Source organism: Carettochelys insculpta, chromosome 1 (genome assembly GCF_033958435.1).
Source record: "Carettochelys insculpta isolate YL-2023 chromosome 1, ASM3395843v1, whole genome shotgun sequence".
Taxonomy (NCBI): domain Eukaryota; kingdom Metazoa; phylum Chordata; order Testudines; family Carettochelyidae; genus Carettochelys; species Carettochelys insculpta.
The window spans coordinates 275,462,521-275,489,052 of record NC_134137.1 but is presented as its reverse complement, the minus strand read 5'-3'; the positions used below and the strand labels follow the sequence as shown (position 1 = coordinate 275,489,052).

General features: G+C 41.4%; 1 protein-coding gene across 2 annotated transcripts in view; it reads right to left on the bottom strand.

The window, feature by feature from the left end:
* Nucleotides 1–701: 701 nt before the first annotated feature.
* The window catches only part of POLR3B (RNA polymerase III subunit B), a 150,038-nt gene continuing 124,207 nt past the window's right edge, over nt 702–26,532 (bottom strand). The window contains exons 24-28 of one of the 2 annotated variants that reach the window (XM_075008026.1): nt 20,918–21,021; nt 18,675–18,841; nt 16,995–17,108; nt 11,201–11,374; nt 702–1,223 (exon numbers count right to left, since the gene is read on the bottom strand). In XM_075008026.1, the coding sequence (XP_074864127.1) occupies nt 1,094–1,223; nt 11,201–11,374; nt 16,995–17,108; nt 18,675–18,841; nt 20,918–21,021 (689 nt within the window). In that variant the 3' untranslated portion in view covers nt 702–1,093. The remainder of the gene's footprint in view (nt 1,224–11,200; nt 11,375–16,994; nt 17,109–18,674; nt 18,842–20,917; nt 21,022–26,532) is intronic. The other variant, XM_075008035.1, reaches the window with a different exon arrangement.

Sequence of the window (26,532 nt, the reverse complement as noted above, 5' to 3'; positions counted from 1 at the left end):
GTTTAATTTTCAAATTCAATATTCCTTTGAAACAAGTACCAGGAGACTCTCTCTTATCATATCCCTTCTTTTCAGGCCTTTACCCTTGGAAGGTAAGATGCTATGTACTCAAATATTGTACTCAATAAAAATCAAAATATTAGCCTGTCTCCACAAACCAAATTCTGTGCTCAGATGTATGCAGGCAGTTTACTCTCAAATGTCACTGGGTTTTGCACATGCTTAATTGAAGGCAGCATTTGACCATATACTTGTATTGTACCTCGTACACTTGCATCTTTATTTGCTAAGGAAAATATGGTCCAGAAAGTGGGGAGGGATAGCTCAGTGGTTTAAGCACTGCCCTTTTAAACCCAGGGTTGTGAGCTCAATCTTTCAGGGGGCCATTTAGGGATCTGGGGCAAACAGATTAAAAAAATAAATCTGTTAGGGATGGTGATAGAGTGCAGTCCCCTTCCCTCACAGCAGGACCTATGACCACTCAAAGTCCCCTCCAGCTCTATGAGATTGATATATCTCCATATTGGAAGGTTTTCAGAAAATGAATTCAGACTCTCCAAACAGTCTAAAAATTACATCTAGGTGGTTCAGTATCAGCAAGGTAATTTAGCAATTTTGACCCTTCAAAGTACCTACCATAGCATCTTTTACAAGATTAACACGGAGTCATGAAAACAAAAGACAGACAATATACATGAAAACAAGTTTATTTAGTCTTTTATACCCTGTCAGGAAAATTAAACTAATATTTAAGCAATATGGATAAGCCACTGAGTTAAATTAAACCCAGGCCCTGAACCCACAAAGCACCTGCATCCTGAGTGCACGACTATCACAGTGCTTTGCTGGATCAGGGCCTCATTACACAATTTCTACACACCTCATCCACTCAGGCTGCTTGAGTCCCCACCATTGCTCTTGATGTCCTCTACAGCACAATTTCCTAATTAACTTAAAATGTCAGGAGGGAAACAAATAAGGAAATCATCAGCATCTTTCCCCTCTCCACTCGGCTTTAACATTCACTCCTTTCCATGGAAATTCCTTCCAGTTCTGCACATTTGTTTCTTCTTAAATCTTGATTTTTGCTTGCTCATTCATTGTACTTAGCCAATTTTAGCCTAGGTATAATGTTCATAGATTGAAGTTCTTGAAATAATAGTTTACAGGCATATGGAATGCGCAGGGATGACACATGGCATGATGACTTGCAGTAATGGCACCTAGAGAAACAAACAAAGTCATTGCTAGTTTATACATGAACCTCTGCTACAATTATCAAATACACTCATCCCTTGCTATATGAGCGCAATTGGTTCCCAAATTTCTGCTCATAGGCAACACTAAATTCCCATTAAAATACATGTAAAAGTCTCCAATTTGTTCCAAGTGCTTGTAACTTGACATAAACCAGTTGAATTTAGGCACTTTTCTGATGTATTTGAATAGTTTGGCACCAGAAATAGGATGTAGCGTATGTATGAACAGCAGGGATTCCCAACCTATGGGTCAGGACCCAAACATGGGTCACCATTAGCTTTGGGCTGCAGTGGGGGCGGGGGGAACAGAGGGGGGAGAATCTAAGGCTGGGAGCAGTTTGGGGCTGCTTGGTGGTGGGGGGAGGTGGTGCAGGTTTCCCTGCTTCCTGGCCAGGGTCCCCATGGCTTGCTTATAGAAGTGGGGGAAGTTCACTAAATGAGTGAATATAGGTAGGTATATGGGTCCCTCATTTTAGCGAGTACTCATAAGTAAAGTACTCTTTAAACAAGGGATAGGTGTAGCTCTTGTATGTCACTGCACTTAAAAAATACATTTTTCTTGGCCATGGTCTTAGAATGTGCCTAGCACTCTGGCCTTTTTCCAATATTTAGGGATGTACATCTCTGAAAGTCCCTGAACAATCTCATTGAAGCCAACAGAATTACTCGTGCTTAAAATTAAGCCTTTACTTTGCTGGATTGGACCTGAGTGATCAGCAATTCGCAGGACTATGTATTATATCCCCATAGCATACCAGGAATACTGGCCCTCAATAGACAGCATTACATAAAGAATGGTCAAGAGGATGAAAAAAATCGAACTACTTAAAAGTCCAGCTTATTGTTCAGTTTCCATTTTACTCATTTTAAAAACTGATAGTGTAGGGAGAAGTTCACCCTTAGTTCTCTCTCTCAGATTTCTCCCTCTACCAAAAAGCGTCCCAAATGCATTCATACAATGTAGGACTATGTTGAATATTTTCTTTCCTTTGGCCTCCACAAACATATAAGCAGCCAAAGCAGTGCAGGGAAATTAGTGAAGCGGCCTTTACATTTTCCCATCACTAATCAGTCAGGGTAACAGATCATTATGATAATTTAGGGAGTTGTTTCCTTTGTTTGCTGTATAATTATTTTTATTTATTAAATTTGTGAAACTAGCACATCAAATAAATTAGAATGAAAATACCTTTTGTTCAATAGCATATCAGCTTATCAAACAGTCTACAGATTATCTTACATGGAGATAGGTACCAGCAATATAAAAATTTAGTATTTACTCCCTCTCTCTCTGACCTTACACAATGTATCAAGAATTGGAAACTCTTCCTCGGTTATTCCATCCTACTTTCCCATTCTTCGATCATTTGTTCTGCATAATACTTTATAAAGTCTGAAAAGCAACCCACTGAGGAAATTCAATGATTCAGGAGTCTGGAATGGGCCATCAATCTCTTCACCCTCTAGATCCAGGTTCAAATCCTGCCTGAGATCCTGAAGGACTAAATTTCCTGTTTGATGGCTGTTTGCTTGTAGACTCATTCCAAAGTCAATGGGAATTTTGCCAGTGTCCATAATGGTAAGAATCAATACTTACTGAGACCTTGATTCTGCTGTCTAAGGGCCTGATCTAAAACCCACTCAAGTCAACAAAATCAGGCCCGGTGAAGTCAACTGAGGTTTCAAAAATCACAGCCTCAATGGGAGATGGATGAAGTCAATGAGTGGTTGGACAAATCCAGGCTACCAGACACTTTGAATGGCCCATGAAATCTTTTTATTTATAAATTATCATAATTAGTCACTTTTATTATAATTTTCTCTAAAGCCTGGACCTTGAGTACACTTTGACCAAAAAATATGGACCTTGACAAAAGTAATTGGCTACCCATAGACTTTAAATTAAATTTAGTGATTTTGTATTAAACTATGATGGATTCCACCACTGCTGTTATAGTTTCAAGTTCAGAGTGAAAAATCTAAAATCCCACATCTTAAATTTAGCACGTTGATTATTTATGAAATGGCATAGGAGTTGAACACAGCACTTCATAATACAATGACAAATGGATGATCAAATGAACTAATTTGGTACAAGACCCTTGATTGTGAGAGCCACACGATAGCCTGCTGTAATTATTCCATCAGCCCATGCCACTGCCTTCCTTCCCTGAGCTACTGACAGAAAATTATCTTGTTCAGAAGCTACAGATTTTTTCAAGAAACTCAGGGTTGCCTGACCCACAAGGGATCCCTTCATTACCAACTGATTTGTCCCCTGAAGACAGAGCAATGTAAATCACAGAACATCATTTCAGGGTGAAGAACGGATTCCATCCAACACCATTTGTGAGCTGAACAAAAACAGGACCAGTACTTTCTAGATTTGTCTGAAGACAATAATAAGTTAAACAGAAAACAAGTTTTTCCCAGAGATGCCTGTTTCAACTGGGCATTACTCCGCCTGAACCAATAGGCACTACTGGATTGTCAAGTCTGCCCCCCGCCCGGCCCCAATAACTCTTAATGAAGAAGACAGTTCTGAAAGAGAAGATTATTTTCTGATGTTGACAATCACAGAAAATAGAGGCAGTCATATGTGCAGCCAGGCTGTAACACTTCAGACCCTTGCCCAGTCTGGGATCAGGGTCAGAGGCAGTACAGTGATTAAACAGGATCCTTCTCTGAACTACATGGATAATGTACCTCATAGTACAGTGGGGGCAGGATAAATTGAGACTGGTAAACAAACATGTTATTGTGGAGAGGAGTATGGGGTATGTCATGACTGGTCACATGTACTTATCTACCCCAGCACTGGCACAGTACAATCCCATGCTGACAGAGGTCTGCCGACAAAGCCCTAGATGGAAAACATGCATGCTTAGAGATATGCAGTGAACGACGCAAGGTATGTGCACTTACAGGACCAAATTCAGCAACTGGGTAAATATACAGCTATTCAGTGCAATGCAAATTACTCTCACACAAAGGCTGAATTTAATCCATTGGCCAACATTTTCTCTGTCCATAAGTTTTCAAATACCCAAAATATTGCACCTGTGCAATCTCCCAAAATATTTATGGTCTCCTATGTGTCATGAACATGCTCAGCATAAGGCTCAAGCCCCGTCTGCTATATTCATCGAAGCCCTCTCTTCAGCTCACTGTGACTGTATGGAAGATGAAGATGGGTGGGACCTAGCACTAAATTGTTGGCCTATAGTGAACTTTTTTTAAAACCATCACTGGGAGACTCAGCTGCAATGGTCTCCCTTGCCCACTGACAGGGGAGCCAACAGCCTCTGCAGGTCTGTGAGCAAGGGGTGTGTGAGGGTGGCTCCATTCTCCCAGAAGGGCAGGCTGAGGGGGAAAGGGACTGCTTTGACAGCGAGTTAAAGGGCCTGGGGATTCCATCACCCCCACTGTTACTATGGCAGCGGCAGCAGCCATGGGCCTCTTTGAATTGCTGGACCCCAGAGCATTTGCCCACAGAAGAACCAATCTGGCATGGAGGCCAATATGCTGTTACTTCCCTTAGGAAAGTAGAATGCCGATAAATCACCTTAGACTGGAAATGTGTGTTGGAGGAACATCTTTATGTAATCATTTTTTCTGGTGACTACTGACCTTACTGTTATCTACAGAACAAGGGGATGCTATGAGCTTTCCCACAACAGTGCCTCACAATGCTGGAATCTCTTTCAAAGGCTAGGTGAGAGGTTCAGAGCTGCCCCGATTACCTAGAGGTTCTATTGTGTTGCACATTACAGGTCACTTCCTGCTGCAGAAGGATATGGCTTATTTAATAACTGAAACCACCCATAAATGATGATTCTGCCCCACCAGGGAGCTCTTCACAGAATTAGATTGCTTTAAAGGGTTGAGTCTCTCTCTGGGAGAAACTTCTTCCACAGTTTACAAACTTTAAAGCCTTACAATAAAATGAAATAAAAAGGGGTTGATTGTTTAACGAATCCCTGGTTTAAAGGGCTGAAAACTTATTTTTTTGGGCCTTGCAAGTAGAATGATCCAGGAGTCACTTTATGGAGCCTTTCTGATTCCCTCCTCCCCAAGCTCCTGCACCTCCTTCAAGGACCCATATTACAGCTGTCATTTCTGTTGACAAGGACTGGCCATATCTCCCTTTGAAACTTTACAGAGAGTGCCTTACACAACTGGAAGAAACTGCCGTTGAAACATAGAAGGCATTCTCCCTGCCTTCGGAAGGGGATTATATTCTTGGCCTATCTTTGCCTGTGGAGCAAGAGCCTGGAACTGACAAAAGAACCATGATTTCACGCTGGAGAAGGCACACACACTCACTAGTCTCACCCAAATCTGTATTTTTGGTATCAAGACGGAAGTTCAAAGAGCACACTTAGAACTCATGGGCAGAGTAGCACCTGGATACACAGCTGCTTAACTGTACATTGTGGGAGACATATAGCTCACAATAAACGGCTTACTCTGCTCTCATAGAGTTCTGTATGACACTAAAATTTAGCAAATAAAAAGTACCAAGCAAACCAAATATTGCCTTCTCCTAAGGCTGGACATCTTCAGTATCTCCTGACTGCATCATATGACAAAAGCACAGCTAGGAATCCAAACAGTTCCATTAGCATTAACAGTAAGGAAACCAACAGATGGTGTTCTGCTGCTAGGTGGCTGTGCCGTTATTTATTTGTGTTGCAGCAGCACTGAGAGGCCTGAACCAGGGATCAAAATTTCTTGTATTTTACACACATGCATTTGGGCATAATTCATTCATATCAAATGATAAAAAGACATTTTCACCCTGAGACCAAAAAGTGTCCCACCTCTTTCATGCAAAAGAGCACAACTTACTTTTATCTACTTTCTTACCCACAACATACTATGAAAAATAGGCAGACAAGCTTCCAGCAACAAAGATGTGTTTCAGGCAACCTACAGTATAGCCTTGTACACAGTATACCAAAATTGTAGCAGAGGATTAAGGCAACTGGGATCCACATCCCCACCATTAGAGGTGCTGCCCTCCAAATAGTTTTGCCCTCAAACTCCACATTTGCAGTCCTTGAGGAAAATGCAGTTAGCCTGCATATGATAAATCTTGTGCTAGGCTGAAATCCAGGAGAACAGTGACATCATACTCTAACCGATAAAGAAAAAAAATTTGTTGTAAGAACAAAGTATTTGGTTAGAGGAAGACCAACTGGTGGTCAAGTTCCAATCACGAAGCTCCATCCCTGCCGGCCTAGTTGTGCTCTGCCCTTCTCCAGCAATCAGTGTGTCTTTCTAATGTCTCCAATGGGCGTACCTGGTCTTGTACTACGATCGTGAAAGTAAGTACCTATTGGAGCCCTTGGTACAGGAAACAGCGGGGCAAGGCACTGCACAAATGGTGGCCATGTGGAAAATTCCATCATCTGGAGGAGATTGCACATCCAGAGAAATACAGAAAAACAGAGGATGCTGGATCATTTCCCCCATATCCCCACCTCTCTCCTCCGCTCTGCAAGTCTGTGCCTAACCTGATCTCAACTATTCAGTAATCTATGGGTGGTATTTGGGGCATGGGGGGAAGGGGAGAGTTCAAGAACATTGATACAGCTGGTTCTCCCTTTTCTAAAATAGCTGTGATAAATCATTCACTTATAATACAGATGTGCAATCAGGTCTCTATTTCTGTTCCTGTAATGAGCTGAAGAGCTTTTTTTTTTTTGTCTGAAGTTTAGGCTTGGAGGATTTTCTAAGAGGGGCTGGAAGTTCTCCAGAGAAGAAAGTAGTTTTCCTGTGCCAAGTATAGGGGAGAGACTAGCTCCCCTTTAAATGATTTCTGTCCAGCAAAGAAGTAATCCATCAGCTTTATAGGCACTACAAAAACCTCAAAGAAAAGCCTTAGCCAGCAGGGCTCAGATAGTCTGAAAACATTTGCATTACGCCCCCCTCCCTGAAACAAACAAAACACACATACAGATCTCTCTGTTGTATTAAGATAAATCTCTTGTTCAGAGCACAGAGGACATGGGGTTTGATTTTTTCAAAGCAGGATACAACTCCATGGCTACACCGACACTAGAATCATCTGTTGATAGAAGTTACTGTCGGCAGAGATATCCCAACAAAACCTGTCAACAGATCACATCTACACACAAAAGCGGCTCAGAAAAGCCATCTGCTCTGTCGACAGAGAGGTCCACACGGTCAGGATGCTCTGTCAATAGATCAAGACCTGGAAGCCTGCAGATGGGGGTTGCATGGCTGGCAAGCCCTTACGGGATTGCCAGCCCCGTGGGTCCTTAAAGGGCCTCTCCCCAACAGCTGTTCCCTACAGTCCAGTGTCAGTGCAGCCCCAGGAGGGACAGCACAAGTAGGACCAGCCTCAGCACGTGGCCTGAGGCAGTCCCCCTCTCTGAGCACACAACCATGGAACTGGACCAGGCTCCAGACATGCCCTGGATCCTGGAGGAGCTGGAGTGATGGACGCTGGCAGCAGCAATTGCCCTAATGTTCAGACACCTTGCGTAGCTTTCCCACCCCCCAACCCCCCTGCCGTCAGGGGCCCCAAGCTCGGTGCATCAGTAGTGCCGCCCTCCCCCCAATCACTGTGTGGGTATGGTGGTACCTGACCAGCGCCAACTGGTGGGACGAGGTCATCAGGGGAGAATGTGACACTAGCGCTAGGTCCAGAACTTCCATATGTGCAAAGCCACATTCCTGCAACTCTGCACCTGGCATGTCCCTCCAAGTGTTCAAGGAGAAAGAGGAACACAGTGAGTCCCTCCTGCCACACGGTCCCCAAGAGCACGCCCTATTGCCCACCATGAGCAGTAGCCCCCAGCGCTGGGACATGTATAGTATGCTCTGCTGCACAGGAACGCACCAACCCTCCCTGGCTCTCCCACACAGTGGGCCTGTGGCCCAGAGCGTGTACAACCCCCGAGGGGTCCCAGTTTAGGTGGTGGGTGAGCAGGCCACATGGTAGCCCTTTCCCCACCAAACATGTGGCCCACGGCACTGTCTAGGGGTGAAGATGGTGCCCCTGTGAGTGACCTGTGCACACCCATGACATGGCCTCTCACCTGCCTGTCCCCCACACCCAGGATCAGTTCCCATGCGGTACTTCCCTAATCCCCCAAACACATCTGGGGATGCCCTAGACGTTGCCTTCTGGAGGGACCAGATTCCAGGGCAATTACCAGTGCCCTTCGATTGAGTCCTCCGAGAGTCCCAGGCAGTGGGCACCTGATGGGACTCTGGGTTTGGCTCCTGCTCCCTCTGGGCTGGTGGGATACACCTCGCGTGTGTCCAGGGTGCCCTCACAGGGGGAGCTGTCATTCTTCCCCCCCACCTGAAGACAGTCAAGCTCCTCATAAAAGGGGCACGTCATTGCGGCTGTCCCTGACTGCCGCCTTGTGGCCCAGATCCTCATATGACCCTGGTGGAGCTCTTTCACCTTTGCCCACACTTGTTCCAAAGTGTGGGCAGGGTGGCCACACTCCGTCAGGGCTTCAGTGACGCAGGCATAGCCTGGTACATTGTGTCACCTCACTGCAGTGTCCAGCAGCAGGGCCTTGTCTCCCCACAGGGCCAGGAAGTCCTTGAGTTCTGCCCTGAGCCATCAGGCACCCTTGTTTTGTTTGGCTTGGGGTGGGTCCTGTGACCCCTCAGTGGGGTTTCTGAAGAGTCCTGGGGCGGAGGGGCGGTGTCTCTGGGTGCCTGGGCCACCGCTCCAACTGCTGCTCTCAGGTGCTGGGCTGTGCCTGAGAACAACATGGAGGCTGGGCAGCTTCCATGCTGTCTACTTCCTGGAAAGGGGCTCCCAGTGCCTTTAAGGACCATCACAGGCACAGACCATAGAGCCCTGTTTCTGGAGCAGAGGGCGCTCTCCTGACCCTGGCTACCTGGTGCCATGGAGGACCTCTCTCTGCTGACGGAGGGACCCGGAGCGTCTATACAGCACTTTTGTCAACATAAGCTTTATTCCTCAATGCGGTGAGGGGTAACACTGTCAGGGACAGTGTTCTGTTTTGTCAAAACTCTGCTGACAAAACACCTTGAGTGTAGATGCTCCCTGATTTTTGTTGAAAAATGTCCAGTTTTGTCGACAAAACTCAGTAGTGTAGACATGGCCCACCTGTTTTAAAAAAAAAGGGTTGCTTTCATCCAAGAGCAAGAGAATAGAGCCCCTTGATTGGTACTACTTATACATTCCTGTGTGCTCTTCACTGTCATTTCCTGTCCACCGCTGGTTCTGGAATGGCCAGAGGGGCAATTATTAATACAGCTGTGCTCCTGGAGTTTACTCTTCTTCCAGAAAAAACTATTGGCCCACAGACACTGGGAGAGTGGTAAACTCTGTTCCCCGGCAAGGGCAGGCACTTGGCAATGGCACACTAATGCTATGATAACAACTCCCACATTTCTATATTGTAGGTTGTACCTTGCGGGGGGGGGGAAAGTAAGCTATTGAAGATTTTTTTTCTCTTTCATAGTAAAATTAAGTATGAAAGGCCACTACACACTTCTAAAAATCTCACTGAAAGAGAATGGCAAAGTCCTACAACAATATTTATGACCACATTAGAAACATAGGGTCCTAAATACATTTTAAAAAAAACCAACCAAACAAAAAAACATATCCATCCCTTAATTGAATTGACTTTTTTTCTTAAATATCATGCAGTGTGCTCTACTGATAACTTTTTGGGCTGATGGAGGACATTAGTTTTCAAAGCTAGTTATAGAATAAGTTCAGTGAGTTATAGTACAAAGTTCCCAACAGGACTCTGCAAAGGAGTTTATCTACAAAGCAAAGCACACTAGAGGGGTGTGATCTGCAGAGAGTAACATGCGGTGCTCTAGCTGCCCCATGTAGACTCAGCTGGTGTAGTTTATAAAGGTTCATACTGATGTGGCCCCATTTCAAACAGGAGGACGGAAATGTGAAATAGGTACCACCAAAACATCCCAGCAGGGTCTACACAGGTTGGCTAGGGTGCAACATGTTAAAGCTATGCAGATCACACCCTTCAGTGAACTTTGACAAGCTGGACACACAAGCTCTCAGATACAATTAACTAAGCCCTGGTCCGCATTCTAATTCACTCCAGTGTAACTAAAGGTGTGATTTTAAATCAGTTTAGATAAAGCCACCCCACTGCGTGTGACGGCAATTAAATCAGTTTTAACTACCTTATGCCAGTGAATCTTAAACTGGTTTGTAAATACCTAAGCCAATGTGATTTAAAAAATAAAACTGTTGAAGAAAGTCTGTCTACACTAGGATTGTTGCAACACCTGAATGAAATCACTTTAAACTGACACAAACTCTACGCAGACAAGCCTGAAGAGAATAAGTGAGAGGACAGCACAGTTTCCATGTTAATGCCAAATTTGTTCTTTCTCTCGGACTGCCAAAGGCTGCAAACAGTGACCAAGAGTTGGGACATAGATATTTATTCCCTCTTTGGACAACAGAGCACATAGGCCAGACTTTGTTTTACGTTAAATCCTTGGAAACCCAAACGTCAGTTAGGACAGAATTTGGCCCCGAGACTACAAACTCATTTCCCAATTTGTGTGACAGCTGCACCATCTGAGTCAGAAGGAATCACTGCCCTCACAATGAGGAGCGCTATATCCTGCCACCCATCCTGAGCCACTCAGACTGCATCCCCTTCCTACATACCCAGTCACTGATGTCAATTAATTAAAACATAGGGAAACGTGAACTAATGTTCGCAAAGCCCTTTGAAGATGAAAAGCACCACACAAGTGTGGTTTTGGAGATGTATTTACTGTGTTAATCAGTTTGCTTCACATAACTGAAGATCTCAATGGCTCTCTTTAAAGTGGATCTATAGAACTTAATACTGCATATGCAAAGTAAGGAGGAGGGAGATCAGGATGCAAACTCCCTAACAGGAAAACAACAACATTAGTCAGCTTACCAGCCAGAATATCCCAGCAAGCCACACTGTCCACAGACATCCACTTCAAAGGCATCACTTGAAATCATCAGTCTCTCTAGCAAAAGCATGCTGGCTCCATAACCTATTAAACAATCTCGTTCCATTTCTCCAAGACGTAAACCACCATCACGTGATCGACCTTCTGTGGGTTGCCTTTGAAATAAGGAATTTAAAAAACACAATAAATATTTCTGGAACATATGTCCTCAAATGTGAGGAATGTATTCTCTGAAGAATTGGACTAACAGGCTTAAGTTAAAGGTCTGTTACTACACAGCAAATTGTGGAAATTTTTATTCACGCACATAGCCCTTACTCACAGGTGAGTAATATGTAGTAGTTACAGGAGTAAGAACTGCAATATCTGGACCAGAATTCTTTATATTTCAGTTTTGGTCAAATAAATGCAACCCCCTCCCTCCCATGCGTTCATTAGCTACAAATAGTTACAACATGCACAGCTGCATGGTTAGTAAACGTCATAGTTAGAGCACTCAAAAACACTGAAGTTTCATTATTCAGCTAGATAAAAACAGGAATCAAAACAGAAAATGAACCCTCAAAATACTGTATTTTCAATTAGACATATGTTCCAGTTAATGGAATTCAGAAAAAAATAGTCAGACCTCCGATTAAAATTTTAATTAATAATTTGACATGTAGAAATGAAATTACTGGAAAAATAAGATGCTATTTTTAATTTGACATTTTAAAAAAACTAAGTGACCTTTTACAGTTTTAAAATTTATTTTCACTTTGAACCACACATTAAAAGGGAGCATGTATACTTTGGGGTCCCCCTGACAGTTTTTAAAAGTCCAATTATACAAACAGATACTCCAGGAATCCCCCTTTGCTCAGTCTTTAATCTGGCTCATGACACAACAGCTAGAAACGTTTCTGATCTCCCTCAAGAGTTCTTGTGGGCTCTCTCAGATATTGCAAAACTCATGTGTTCCACCTATGTCCTGAACAAACAAACATCAATAATCTAGGATTATTTAGGACCCAAGTTCTAAGTAATTAAAGATAGTATTTTTTAAAGTAAAATGCAGTCTCATTTCTGAATACTTTATCTTGACTGGAGAATAGACATTAGCCTGCTAGTGTTCCACTCCGTGAAGAAAACTCTCTCGCATGCAGCTTTAATATTGTCTTGTTTGCCCTGGATAATTTGCTAATCAGAAAGTAGTTGCCAGAATATGCCACATGAAGTATTTAAAAGAAGATAAAAGGATTTTAAAGGTTTAGGGCTGGATACAAAATGATTTCTATGAGCCATGGATCAGGCCCTTGAATAGCAAGGAGAAAGACTGGGTTTACCTGGCTCACAGATCTGGATTCTTTGCATTACTGGAGTAACATACCACAGCCATTGGGTACCGGCAAATCAGGCCTGCAACTTTTGTAATACACCTATTTTGCGTGTACTAATTCAAACTATTTTATTTTTGTAGTAAAGCTGTAATTTTAGAGGGGAAAAAAGGTTCCAAAATATATTGCCTTTACATCTAGTTATCCTGCTCAATAAAAAAAATGTATAGAAGTTAAAAACGAATCTCAGCAAGGTTTACATTTTATTTACTTTTCGAAGAAGTCTTTCCTTTTCCCTCTCATCACTTAGGGAATGTAAAGCTAATCTGCTTGCAATTCAAATTTATCCTTCCATTCACATAACTGGTTTCATCTTCTTCATTGTTGTAACAATGGGAAGAATGTTTACAGTTTAACTTCCTAGTTCTCACCCACATAGATGCCGGCATCTTCATTGCTCAGATGCTGCTTCAATGACTGATCCTGCGGTGTATGGCCAGATCCAGCAAGGCTGTGAGGGCTAAATCTTGAAATATGTTTGAATTGAGAAGCATATAAAGAGCCACGTAGGCACTTAAATACTTTGGAAATCTCATTAGGAACTTAGTGCATCTTTTAGGTGTTGAACTACCTTTGAAAAATCTGTCCGTGTATCCACACCTCCTAATTAACAGGGGAGTCTGGATTTTGAGGGGAGGGGGAGAACCTTTCTGCATTTTCCTTCTCAGTCCTTAGAAAGCGATGGTCTTTAACGATGCAGAGTAAAACTTGTAAGTCCCTCATTTCAAAAGTGGCAGAGATGTCTAAGGTTACGTCTGCACTACACAGCTTTCAGCAACAAGATAGTGTTGACACAGCTCTGTTGCTAAAAATTGATGTGTGTAAATGCTGTTTGCCAGCACTTTCACTGATAAAAGCTCACCTATGCAGGAGACAGAGCTTTCTCAGGGACCACTCAGACTATGGAAAGAACTCCCACCAGAACTAAGGGCCTCTGTCTTCTGCTCCAAATGTACAGCGCACTTCCTTGAGCTTGTCGTCTCTATAGCAAAGAAAGTTCTCTCTATCTCCATTCAGTGAAAAAAAAAATCTAAGATACTCCTCTGTAGTCATTTCTCCCACAAGGAAAGGAGAAGAGGACAAACATGTGACAAAGGTTAGGCACATTGCTTAATGTACTGCTGGAAGACCATCCAGTACTACAGTAATTAGCATGATTAAAACCCTTCTAGAATAGAATAGTAGATTAAACTGAGATTCAAGGTAATGAACATTGGAAGAAATAAACATGACTACCCATCAGTACTGATAGATTCTAACTTAACTAACTACTCTTTGGGGAAAAAAAGGCTTGGTATCAAGGAGAAAAATGAACACATCTGCTCAGTGCATAGCAACAGTAAAAAAGCAAAACCTGATGATTAAAGCAATGAGGCTGGACAGATGTCTGTGAGCTTCACTTAATCTGCAGAATCTTTAGTACCGGTGATGTTTAAGAAAGAAAGAACCCAGCTTTGGCTCTCAGATCCCAGGTGGAGTTTTCAACAGATGTAAAGAGATAGTTTTACAAAGCAAAAGTGAGCACATTTGATTTAGAAATGATTGAGACAACATCCAGCGAACCCAACAATGAAATGTCACTTTTATAGGGTTACTGTTCAAAGCACAGAGCCACATTTGAAGATACAGTTAGTCCATTCTGTCCTCGTAAAAAGCAGTGGATGAAGAAATGGACATGAAAGTCTGGAATTCGTTCTCTTAGCAGAGGTGATGGTAATAAGAAAAGATGAATTAGTGGGAAGGACAATTTCTAAGACTAGTCCTGAGGCAGCTTAAATAGAGCATTAAAAGGCTTAAACAAGCCTTCTCAAAGCCAAGTAAAGAGCTTAACGTAAAGAGTACGACGTTAACGATTGGTAAAGGTGGAAACAGCTTGTACAAAGGAATCAGAAAATGCTAAGAAAAACCACATCATAACACAGGTGTCAGACAATGGTATTACTCTGAGACGTAGCCTAAACCCCAGCTCATAATGTTGTAGTACCTTTAGCAGGCAATGAAAAAATTGGGGGAAGTAATGCAAAACCAGACCGTGAGAGATGGATAAGAAAACGATTCCATTAATAAAGCTGGAGTTTTCCTAGCTATTGGCGTACAAGTTTCCATTATGAATATGGGTACTGAGTATGCATTGCACTGTCCTAAAAAAAGAACAAGGCAGACAGATCACCAGTGACGGCACCATACTGTCACTAACGGCAACACCACACTTGCCTATTGCTCACATTGGCAAGAGATGGGCGATGGTGGTTGTGCTTACTCTCTTCTCTCGCTGCTGCAGGTTAGAAAGAAAAAAAAGGAAGGAGTTGGAAAACTGTCATCATACTTCTTATCGTTTCCCTCCCTCGTTCGAGTAGTGGGACTTTTGACTTCCTTTCAAAAAAAATGAGACACAACTTGCATGCTTTAGCTAAGATAGAAGAAGTCACAGGAAAAATAAATGCACATGAAGGTATGCAGTGAAGAACAGGAAACAGAGAACATACTTGTGCATCAGGTAAACTGGAGATAGCTCCACTTCCCTCACAGAGCCTCTTCTTCACTCAGAACAACTAAACCAAGAGAACTCCTGGAGGCTGGCATTACGGAAAAGTCAGACTTTTCAGCTGTGTTGGAGGAATGAAAGGAATAGATGGAGTAGTCTTACACCCAAGTTTAATAGGCTTGGGAAAGTAAGATGCAAGGAAAGGTTAAGAGTATAGATCATGTTTGTTCCAGAGGAACACCAGACGAAATCCGATGTAACCTATCTTACACACACCTGCATATTAGTCAATAAGGGGGACAGTGATCAATCTCTGTCACTTGTTAACAATACTGAACCAAAAAGTAATGGGGCTAAGATTTAGATGCACACACAGTAATAGCCCAAGAACAAACACCTGCTTCCAATTCTGTTTTTTACAGTACATAAACCCTTAATATAATGAACCCCGTTTTATCAGACAGACATAAGAACGGACATCCACTAGCCTCCCCTCAAAAAGAAAGTAGAGTACAGAACTGTACTGTACAGAGCTGTGAATGGAAACTCACCAGAGATGCTGCTGGTGCCCCCCGACGGCTAAGACCGGCACACCTGCGGGGTCCCTGCCCACGGCTGGGATTGCTGCAGTCACAGAGTCCCTGGCAGCGGCTTGGAGGGGTGCCACTGCTGTGTCCCCTATAACCCCTGCGGCTGAGACTGCTGCAGCTGGTGGGACCCCTGCAGAAGTGGAGTCCCTCACCATGGCTTGGAGAGCCGCTGCTGTGCTCTCCAGCCCTGCAGCTGAGACCGGCGGTGGTGATCCCAGCTGCGGCCAGGGACCCCACGGCGGCAGTGACCTTGCCATGCGGAGCCAGAAACACGGTGATGGCTCAGAGCCAGAGGAGCCACCGCGCTTAGGGCAGAGCATGGGTGGCTCAGAACCAGAGGAGCTGGGAAGGTCAGTGAGCAAACCCTCAGATATAACAGACTTTCAGTTTTAACACACACCCCTCCCTACATGAGCCTGTTAGGTCAAGGGTTTACTGTACTAATACAATAAACAGCTTGAGGGAGATGGGAAAGTGATCAGTGCTGCTGTGCCTGGCTCTGGGCTCCTCACTGCTCATGGTAGCAGACAGCCAGGCACAGCCACAACTGGGGGACACAACGCAGCTGGGCCCCTCCCTCCACCTGGTCCTGACTTTCGCAAAAACATCACTCATTTATTCATAATGTCTGTATTTCCCCAGACACAATGGAACGAGTTAAGAACACAGCCAAAGACTCAACTTGAATTGTATGAAGCATTCTTTGCAAACTAGCTTTCTCCTATCATGGTTTCACAAGAATTTTGCCTTTTCACAATATTAAACAAAAACATAAAATATGTTAAACACCAAGGCTACGTCTACACTAGCCCAAATCTTTGAAATGGCCATGCAAATGGCTATTTCGAAGATTACTAATGAGGGGCTGAAATGCATATTCAGCACCTCATTAGCATGCAGCTGGCTGCAGCTCTTCGAAATTGCCGCGTTTTGTTCCCGCGTGGCTCGTCCAGACGGGGGTCCTTTTCGAAAGGACCCCGCCAACTTCAAAATCCCCTTATTCCTATTCTGCTGATAGGAATAAGGGGATTTTGAAGTTGGCGGGGTCCTTTCAAAAAGGACCCCCCGCCTGAATGAGCCACGTGGGAGCAAAATGCGGCAATTTCGAAGAGCTGCGGCTGGCTGCATGCTAATGAGGTGCTGAATATGCATTTCAGCCCCTCATTAGTAATCTTCGAAATGGCCATTTGCATGGCCATTTTGAAGATTTGGGCTAGTGTAGACATGGCCCAAGAGACAAACCACTTTACTTTTTATCTCGTTAGTGACTTTAGCACATCTCTGATTATACAAAAAGTACTTAACACATATGCTTCAGCAATACCTGGTAAGCACAGCTCTAGGTCCTCGAGCTCTGGCATGCATCTTATCCAAAACCATATGCTTTAGTTTCTGATAATATACAGGACCAAAATAGATATATGCTTCCAATGGTTCTCTAAAGGAATAAAAACAAACTCAATATAATTGGTCAGCTCATTTTTACCCAAAGATATGAAATTATCTAATAGATAGGAACACTGACAAAATCATTTGAAATAACCTAGAAGTCATGAACTATTAAAAAAAATGCATTTGGCCTTCTAGGAGACTCTGCAATGAAGTCATGAATAGGCTTCTGGAGAATACCTTGGTAGTGTTTCCCTAAAGCAATACAGTGTATAGCAGTACATTCATGCGGAGAATAAGACTTCTGGACCTGCAACGGATAGCATGGGGGGCAGACTGCTGCACCGAACCCATTGAACTTCAGTGAAATTTTGGGGGGTGCATTTCATCCACAGCGATCAGTTGCAAGTTAATACAGTATTCACAGTTTGATATGAACAATATCTTAAATCACAGTTCCATATCTCTCCATTTGTCCCATTCATATAGCTTATGTTATCAATAATAAAGGAATGCATACAGAATGTACACTTAATTTAGGGATTAAGGATTAAATAGGTCACTGATATCTATCTTGAACTCATTTATATTCTAATGGCCTGGAGAACTAACTTATTCCATATGTTGATTATCCTTTCCATGGAATAAATATGATTTTTTTTTTGGTGGAGTGGAAGGAGGAATAGTGAAAAAGCAGGAAAGTGGGATTAAGATACCTTTTGAAAAGGACAAGCATGTTGGGCCATATGGCTTTTTCCTATTCCTAAACTATCTCATGTTCTTTGAACTCCATGTCTCTGAAGACTGTATGATCAATACAGCAGGAAGTTACAGATGAGACAACTATGTAAGATTGAATCACTGTATAAGCAGCAATAAAGCAGACACTGAGTTAGCCCAAGAAACAGACACTGCCTCACTCCATATTTTACAGTACTACTGTAGTAAATGTGACATAACAGATATTATTGTAAAAGCAAATAATAATTTCTGCCACTTTTTAAAAGAAAATGACTTACACACGTACAAGAAAAACTTGATTTTTCACACAAGTCACGGTCAGCCTGTGGAACTCTTTGCCAGAGGATGTTGTGAAGGGCAAAAAAAGAGCTAATTTCATGGAGGTTAGAGCCATCAATGGCTGTCAGACAGGATGGTCAGGGATGGTGTCTCTAGCCTGTTTGCCAGAGGCTGGGAATAGTAACAGGGCATGGACCATTTGATGATTACCTGTTCTGTTCACTCCCTCTGGGCTATCTGGTATTGGGCATGGTCAGAAGACAACATACTGGGCTAGACAGACTTTTGGTCTGACCCAAGTGTGGCTGTTTTTATATTCCCTTCACTTTGCAGAGGTGAGGCTTGAGTCTTTTTGTTATGTGTAGCAACAGTAATTCATGCTAAGGTCACAACATGCACACAATCATTTTAGGTTCAAAAGGTAAAACTTAGCAACAATGAAAAATACCACCGTTGAGCCTTCTCACATAGAAGAGGAATACTTCTCAGTCAGAGGTGTTCTGTAACTCAGACAAAAGTTTTCAGCTGTGCCTTAACAGAATACGTCTCTCTCACTCCTATTCTGAAATGCCTAAATTTTGCAGCAGCTTCTTACCCAGTAATGCCAGAGGTTACATAGTCCTTTCCTAAGTAGTTATATCCATGACGAATGAGATCTTCACACACATCCTTAACTTTACTACCTCCAAAAGCTGTTCCATAGTGAAACCTGCCGTCTAGGACACCAGCTTTCCCTGCCAAGAGCTCAATTAATTTTCCCACCTAAACAATGGAAAAAAAGGAGACCTTGTTAATGGAGCAATACTTCCTTGATATAAATTTTAAACCTCTGAAGCAACTTCTCAAGTTTTAGAATTTAGCATCTTAATACAGGACAGACATTTCATCGTAAGATGGAAGGCAAGACATGGAAATTCGCAGTCACCTGGCTAGTCTTCATCATTCACATTTGGCACGTGATCAGGTCCTACAATTTAGTCTTCACAGCTAGAGGACCAAGGAGGTTAGTGTCAGAAGAGAGCAGCAGGAGTTGAGAGGAGAAAAACAGTGGTGAGAGAAAAAGAAAATACATAAAAAGTAAAAACTAACAGGAGAAAGGGTGAATAAATTCAGGGCCAGAGAGCAGTCTATGTCTCAGTTACTTTCATCATTGGCAGTAACGTATATGGGGAATTACGCTCTGTAGACCCTTTAGTTCCTCCACTAAGATAGATAGAGTCTTGGCTCTGGCCCCCTGCATGTTTAGTGGCATAAGCATGCTGGCATATTAGGGAGAATATGCTGTCCCTGGCATGTACTCAAAGGTTACATCCTGCCTGGAACTCCAGGGAGACCGGATGTGAGACTGTGACTTCTGAGAGATTCCCTTCACAAGTCACAATCTCCCCTTCAGCTGCTCCTTATGCTGGGCAGACTAATGTCACAGTCTAGCTGAAAAGGAGCAACATCCTGAAGAAAAAGAGTACATATTACAGAAAGTAACTGAAAGTCAATGAATAAAGTAGAGAAGTACAGATACATAAGCTGGAAGGGATGCATCACAGTACTGAAGGGAGGGTAAACTGAACAGGAAAAGGGAAACAAGAAAAAATCAGATTATATTTTATAGGAAGTTGGCTTCCAATGCAGGATCTATTGTTTCATGGTGATTTTGCAATTTCTTGCCAAAATGAAATTAGAAAGCTGAGGTTTACTTTGTTTTCTTTTTCAAAAGTTGACCAGCAGGCCAACTCCTCCCCCGCCCCCACAAGCAACAGACACAAAATCTGATCTTTAAATGGCTAGTTTAATTTTCTTTTTTTTGTTAATGTAATGAAACCCATTTATTTTACAGAGTTTAGACAAATATTCAATTAGGTCTCAATCCAAATACTTTGGCACCCATTTAAACTTTACTGCATGAACAGTCTGCAGTATGCAAATGTTTAGAGTGGACTACAATAGTCTGAGTGAATCCAAGTTTACCAACTCATCAGTGAGACAGTCTAAACCAATAATGTTAACCTTTTCCAAAGTTCACACTTCTACAGCTAAAAAGTTCATAGTGTGAATTAAATTCATAATGTGAATTAAAATGCCCAGATTTTCACACTAAAAATGAAATGAAGAAAGTTGAGGAATAGCTTAGACAGCATGTGTTAAAGTGGTTTTGCTCTCCTACAAGTCTTCGGGGCTGCACCTACAATAGCAAGATCTTTCAGAAAATCAGGCCCTTCTTCGAAAGAACACATGGCGAGTCTCCATACAAATGCGCTCTTTTGATCTGAAGCTGAAAGACTGCGGCTTCACTCTTGAAATCAGGAAGAGCGCCTCCTTTCGAAAGCTTCTTTCAAAAACCAGTGTGTGTGTAGACGCTCCATGGGCCCTTCTTTTGAAAGGGCAGTCCTCATGGCGATGGATTTTTAGATCTCCAGCCCTTCCTTTGAAAGATCGGGGGCGGTGTGGACACTCTGTTGAAAGAGCAGATCGATCTTTCAATCCGCCTTTGTGTGTGTGGACATGCTCTTTCAAAAGAAGTTTTTTCGGAACAGATATTCCGGAAGAACTTCTTTTGAAAGATCGCTGTAGTTTAGATGTAGCCAGGGACAGCACCTATGCGTGTGATGTGCAGATATTTCATCTTCATTTATTTCATATAGCATATTTAGATGACATATACAATACAGCACAAAGAAGAATCCCAGAGCAGACATCATGTGACATGCCAATGGCTGGAGGAACACCTTAAATGCAATATTACATATTGTTACCCAACATTTAATTCTAGTTTACTGTGATTACACCATTCACTTTCCATTTTTGGGAGGGTGTCCCTTTAATCATAATGGCATCACTAACCGTCATACGCGATGGGAAACCATGTGGATTCATGATGATATCTGGACAGATTCCCGTATCACAAAATGGCATGTCCTCCTGAGGTACTATCAGCCCACATACCCCTAAAGGAGAGAAAATATTTCAATTCACAAAAACCAAGTCAACATAAGAACTCATGCTACTAACCTTTCTTAGTATTCAGCCCCTCCCCTCTATCTTAGAAAACTTTTAAAGAAGAATAAATTCCATTACAACACTGACAGTCCACAGCAATCAAGCCAGTTGTCCTTGCAGCAGGGCCAGCAAAATTAACATACACATCCATAATAACTTCAGCTGTAATAATTTGCTCATTTGTTCTGAGCAGGCATTGGAGAGGAAGACACTGGTTATGTTTTTCATAAGTGATCACAGATTCTGGGTACCTCACTCGTGATACCTTAAAGAAAGGTAATTATCAGAATAGGTGCCACATGCTTTCTGAAATTTAGACTCCTTTAAGATGTCTCATTGGGCACCAAAAACTACTAAGCATGTTTTTGGCCAATTTGCATGAATAAAACTTTTGACTGAAGTCAAGCCTTTGAGGAAACTGACCCAAATTGTGTATTTTCTGTAGATACTTAGTTAAAGAATGCAAGTCTTTGTACTTGGACCTTTCTGAAACCAATGAAGGCATGATGGAGTTACAGATACTTTACAGTTTGTTAGACAAATATGTATCCTTCCAAGTTTCAAAAAAAAAAAAAAAAAAAAAAAAAAATCCAAAATATCAGTCCTGATACCTTAAACGTCACAGGTGGAGTAAGAGGGTTACACATTTCAAAAGCTACTCAGAAGTGTGAAACCCATCCGAAGTGGTTTAAAATACTTCAGAAACCTATCCTCTCCAAACCTGAATTTTGTTTCAATACCTAATTCTATAGATGAAAAGACCAACATCGTACAGTGCAAACAGATGGATGGAAGCAAAATGAGGGCTCAAACTCCTATTGCTTTGAACCAAGCCTAGTGTGTCAGTCACTCTTTTCCAGAAGGCTTCAGAATCTGCACTCTATTTGAGAAAAGCCTGGTGCAATTGCCAGAGCAGACTTTGGTCAGAAAAGTCCTGTGGAGTGGAGGGGGCTGAGTGAAGACTGAGGGTGCTGGTTACATCTCTAAAAAGGAATCCCTCAACCAGCCACTTCACAGAGGGATATTGGCGTCTGCTCAGGAGGGAGCGCCTCATCCAGTATCCAAAACAAGACAGGGTTAGGTGCATGGGACAGTAGTTAATAGAATGAGAATGGTAAGTGTGGGGGAGGAAGAGACGGGAAAGAGAACTGGAACTTTTGTATTTTTATGTTTAGTGTGTAATCTAGTAGAGACTAATGTTCCCTGTCTTTTTGCAACAAATCTTCAACAATTTTTTTCCTCATGAAGATGTGATCATTTGGCAAAAGTAGATTGAAATACAGGCGTTTTTACAAAATCTGCTGCACATGCTGCCTGCACTCACAAATGTGTGTGTGTGTGTGCACGCGCGTGTATATGTTTTTGCCCCATTCCTTTCACTTTCTCTGAAAGCACTAGGTTGGATGTGGACTAAGGGCACCTGTAAGCTGAACATTCAATTTCATGTAACTTAAAATTACTTTAGGCTCTGAGAACCCTTTTATATGCCAAGACGGTTCCCATAGCAGACAGCAACTGTGCTGTTTGTTTTGTGTGAAAGTAAATGATAAAAGATCCATGAAATCGACACAGAAAGGCAGAACAGCAGAAAGAACTGAGGGCTCTCCATCATAGCGGCTTCTACCCTCTGCTGACTTGTATAACAATGGAATCTACACATCCAACTGCAGATCTAACACAGCTGTGCATTTCATTAGATGAAGAGCACTAGTGACACAAGTAAATAATTAACTTATTCTGGTCCGCTGACTGTGCTTATGAGACCAGTCATAGCTGACAGATTTTAATACACGTTAACACAAAGAGAGTATAATGAGCTTAGAAGTTAAAACAAAATATTTAGACAGAATCTGATGATCTCAAACCAAGCAGGCCATTTTTAAAGTCCCTATTTCAAAAAGGGGTAATAAATCTTAATTCTAAATCCAGGTTTTTTTTTTAAAGTTACAGAATTATATATAATATATATCAATACTTCCAGAACACAGCAAAAGATTTTTTCCTATCTCACAAATTACAATAAGATAGTTTTCCCATCTCACGCAACACTTTTCCATCTCTGGGAAATAGTCCCCAAAAACTTTTAATTAATTTTAAAAAAAAAATTTTTGATGGTCTGTGTATTGCACGCATGTAATAATGTTAAATGATGTGTTTAATTTAAAGCCAAATTTTCTCAGCATCTTGCAAAAGCCCAAAATGTCTAGTGGTGTAAAGCAAACACACATTGCAGGGTTAAATTCTTAAGGGAGGGGGAAGACAACCACCACCCACACACAAAACAGACAATTAGTTCTAGCCAGTCCTGCTTTTCGGCAATGAAAAATAAAATGAAATCACTCATCACAATAGCAACATCGCTTTGAAAATGGGTAATAGAGCATTACACCAAAAACACAGTATATAATCAGCCTTGGGATTTAAAGAGCTTTCCCTGTCCAAGTATGAACAGAAATTCCCAACTTTACCTACCCATTTTTCACCATGCCCATCTCTAGAAAAAGAACACACTCAAAACTAGGGTATAAACTTCTTCTGCGGCATTAAAAAGGGAATAAGGTAGTTTTGCCTGAATTCTCCACTCATCATACTCAGGGAGCTAACAGTTTTGCTCATCAACCCAATTTTTTTTCTTCGTTACGTGTATATTTTAACTTATTCCTTAGAGTTTCATGCAATGTTACTCCCTCCTTTAAATACCCGATATTTTGGGAGAGAGAGAGTCTGATTTTCTTAAAAATGCCATTATATTGCCGACCCCATTCTGTCCTCACCTACATATTTTTAGGTCAATGCTGTTCCCAATATGAGAACATCTATAAAAAGTTCAGGAGATAATTCTACAAGTGTTCTTCCAGACAGAGTGAAAAAAATATTTCAAAACCATGTGGACTTAGGTTACACTCATATATGTGAGCTGGAAGATTGTGACATGCTTTCCTGGTCTCTGCCTGTCCTCTCAACTTAAAAAAAACCAAAACAAAACAAAACAAAAAAAAAAACCACCACCACCACCACCCTTTTTAAGTCTAAGAACAAACTTTTGCAAGGAATTTATTTTTGAGATGATGCATGATATAATTAAATTAGTTAACATTCTAGAAAACTGATTTTTAAAAAAGATAAACTGTTTTATTACAAATATTTCAACATTGATTTTATAAACTGAACATACAGCATTTTAAAAAATCCAACTGATGAGTACTCCAGTGCTTTGCAAAACAGCCCCCAAATAAACCACATCTTTTCAGGCAATTCTTCTTCCAGACAGAACATAGCTAAGATACGTGACCATTTCCTGACTACATATGGGTTCCATCCTGCAATGGGATTCATATGGGCCTAAACATCCATCCATAGGGAATCCCATTCTGTCCATGGACAAGGGTCTGACCACATAGGCCTCCTTTCAGGATCAGGGTCTCTTCACTTTTGTTCATTAGTTCTTCATCTGCAGACACTCAAAATGCTAGAGTTTGTATCTCTCATCTTCTGCGATCCTTGCTTGCTAGCATGTGTGAATCTACCACTCTACAACACGCTGCTTAACAAATCAAAAATATTCAGCAGCTGAGCACTCTCACTCACCAGTCACCATACAGATACTTCCCTTAAATAAAACAGTCACAAATTTAAAAAAAAAAGGGAAAAGTCAGAACAACCCAGTAGGGAAAAGCCTAATTACTGCCAACAAGAGACATGCTGGAGAGCAAAGGGGACTAACTTAAGTGAATAGAAGTGGCAGCAGCATCAGTACTAATTTCTGCTGAAGAGGTGAATAGAAGCCCGCTACTGGGTGAATGTGTTTAGTTCTTTCATTACTCCATGCTTCAAAAAATAACCTTAGCCCCTTAATAGATACACAGTGGATTTTTCAGTTCAAGATGTGTCTAATTACAGAGAACATACTGCAAAAGAGTAAACTTCCAATAAACTAGGCTATTTTTCAAATATAATCACTGTTTTAGAGTTAAAGTATTTTGGGGAGAACCTGTTTGTAGACAAGTGTGTAAATCAGTGTTTGGTATGAAGTATGTTTACTGCAAATATCTCCAATTAGGCATCATGTTTATTACACAACTATACACAGAACACCAGAGAAAGTTCTAAATCATACTGGCTTCGTTCAACAGCTGAATCATTTACAGATCTACCATATCACTTGCTATATCCCATTTGACACAGGACAGAAAGAAGAACAGAATTAAAATTAACAGATAAATAATGCATAAGTAAAGTTGATTAGCTCGCTTATTAAAAACATCACTCTAAATGAGAGGAGGTGCTAGAAGACAATACAGTTTGTACACGGCTTTCCCATGAGCTGCTGAATGGCTTGATGCGATAAATTTGCATAGTCTGAAGCACACAAAGAGCTGATTAATTGAAACCCTTACAAAGCTTCTGGAAGCAGCTATTGTAAAACAATAACCATAGGAACTTTACAAAATACACATGGCTGAATGAGTCAAGAGCTTAATAAAATGTGTGTTCAGGATACACTATAACAGAATAAGAGATTTTTATTTTGTGCCATAAAATGCGAAACCAGCCTAATTTCAAAGGTTCAGTTGGGGATTTACTGAGAAGGTCAGAAGGTTACCTGTTTGCTAGTTGAGATTAAAAAAAAATGCTGTAATATAGTTCTTAGTAGAGCAAGTTAGGCAGAGGTTTGGTGAAATAATCAGGAGTTCAAACAGAAGTTCTGAGATTTCATTTTCATTCACTTAATTTTTGGATATAAAAAAAAGGGCAAACAAATCCTCCCATTCCTAATTAAGTGATATCCATCTCAAATCTTGGGAGCCATCATTTACAATTACACAGACATAGATATCAAGCCTATTTTTAAAATATAAATCTGTTTAATACCACTGCAATCATTTAATATGTATTAGAGCAGAAGAACTGTCACTAGATGTAATGCCTAATGTTATGAAAAAAATGAAGTATCAAATTAAGAGGTACACATGGAAAAATGCTATAAATTGCTACTTAAACCTATAATATTTCACTTCTTCTCTTACTGATACAGAACAAGTGTTCTGTAACGGATAAGCAGCATATTTTTGTATTTTGTCCATGTCAAAATATTTTAATAATTATCACTGTACGTATGGACAAAGTGACCACAGCAGCTGCTCTAACCAAATCAGAATTGAAAGAAAGTAAATCCCAAACAAGGCTATGCTAACTGATATGTGGTGTTCCAATAAAGTTTATATAGTTCACAACGCAGTGAATAGATTCAATTTTTGACACCAAAGAACATTGTTCATTTAGGAAAACAAAGATGGTCTTTCATGAATTTAAACTTGCTTCCTTGTCTTTAGAGAATTTTAAGTGTAGACACTTCAGAAAGGTTTAATCCTTTATCTTAGATCTTCAGCTATTAAAAAGCTTCTATTTGCCAGTTCAAACAATCTCTTGCTTAAATACAGTTTTTCCACTCCTCGGGA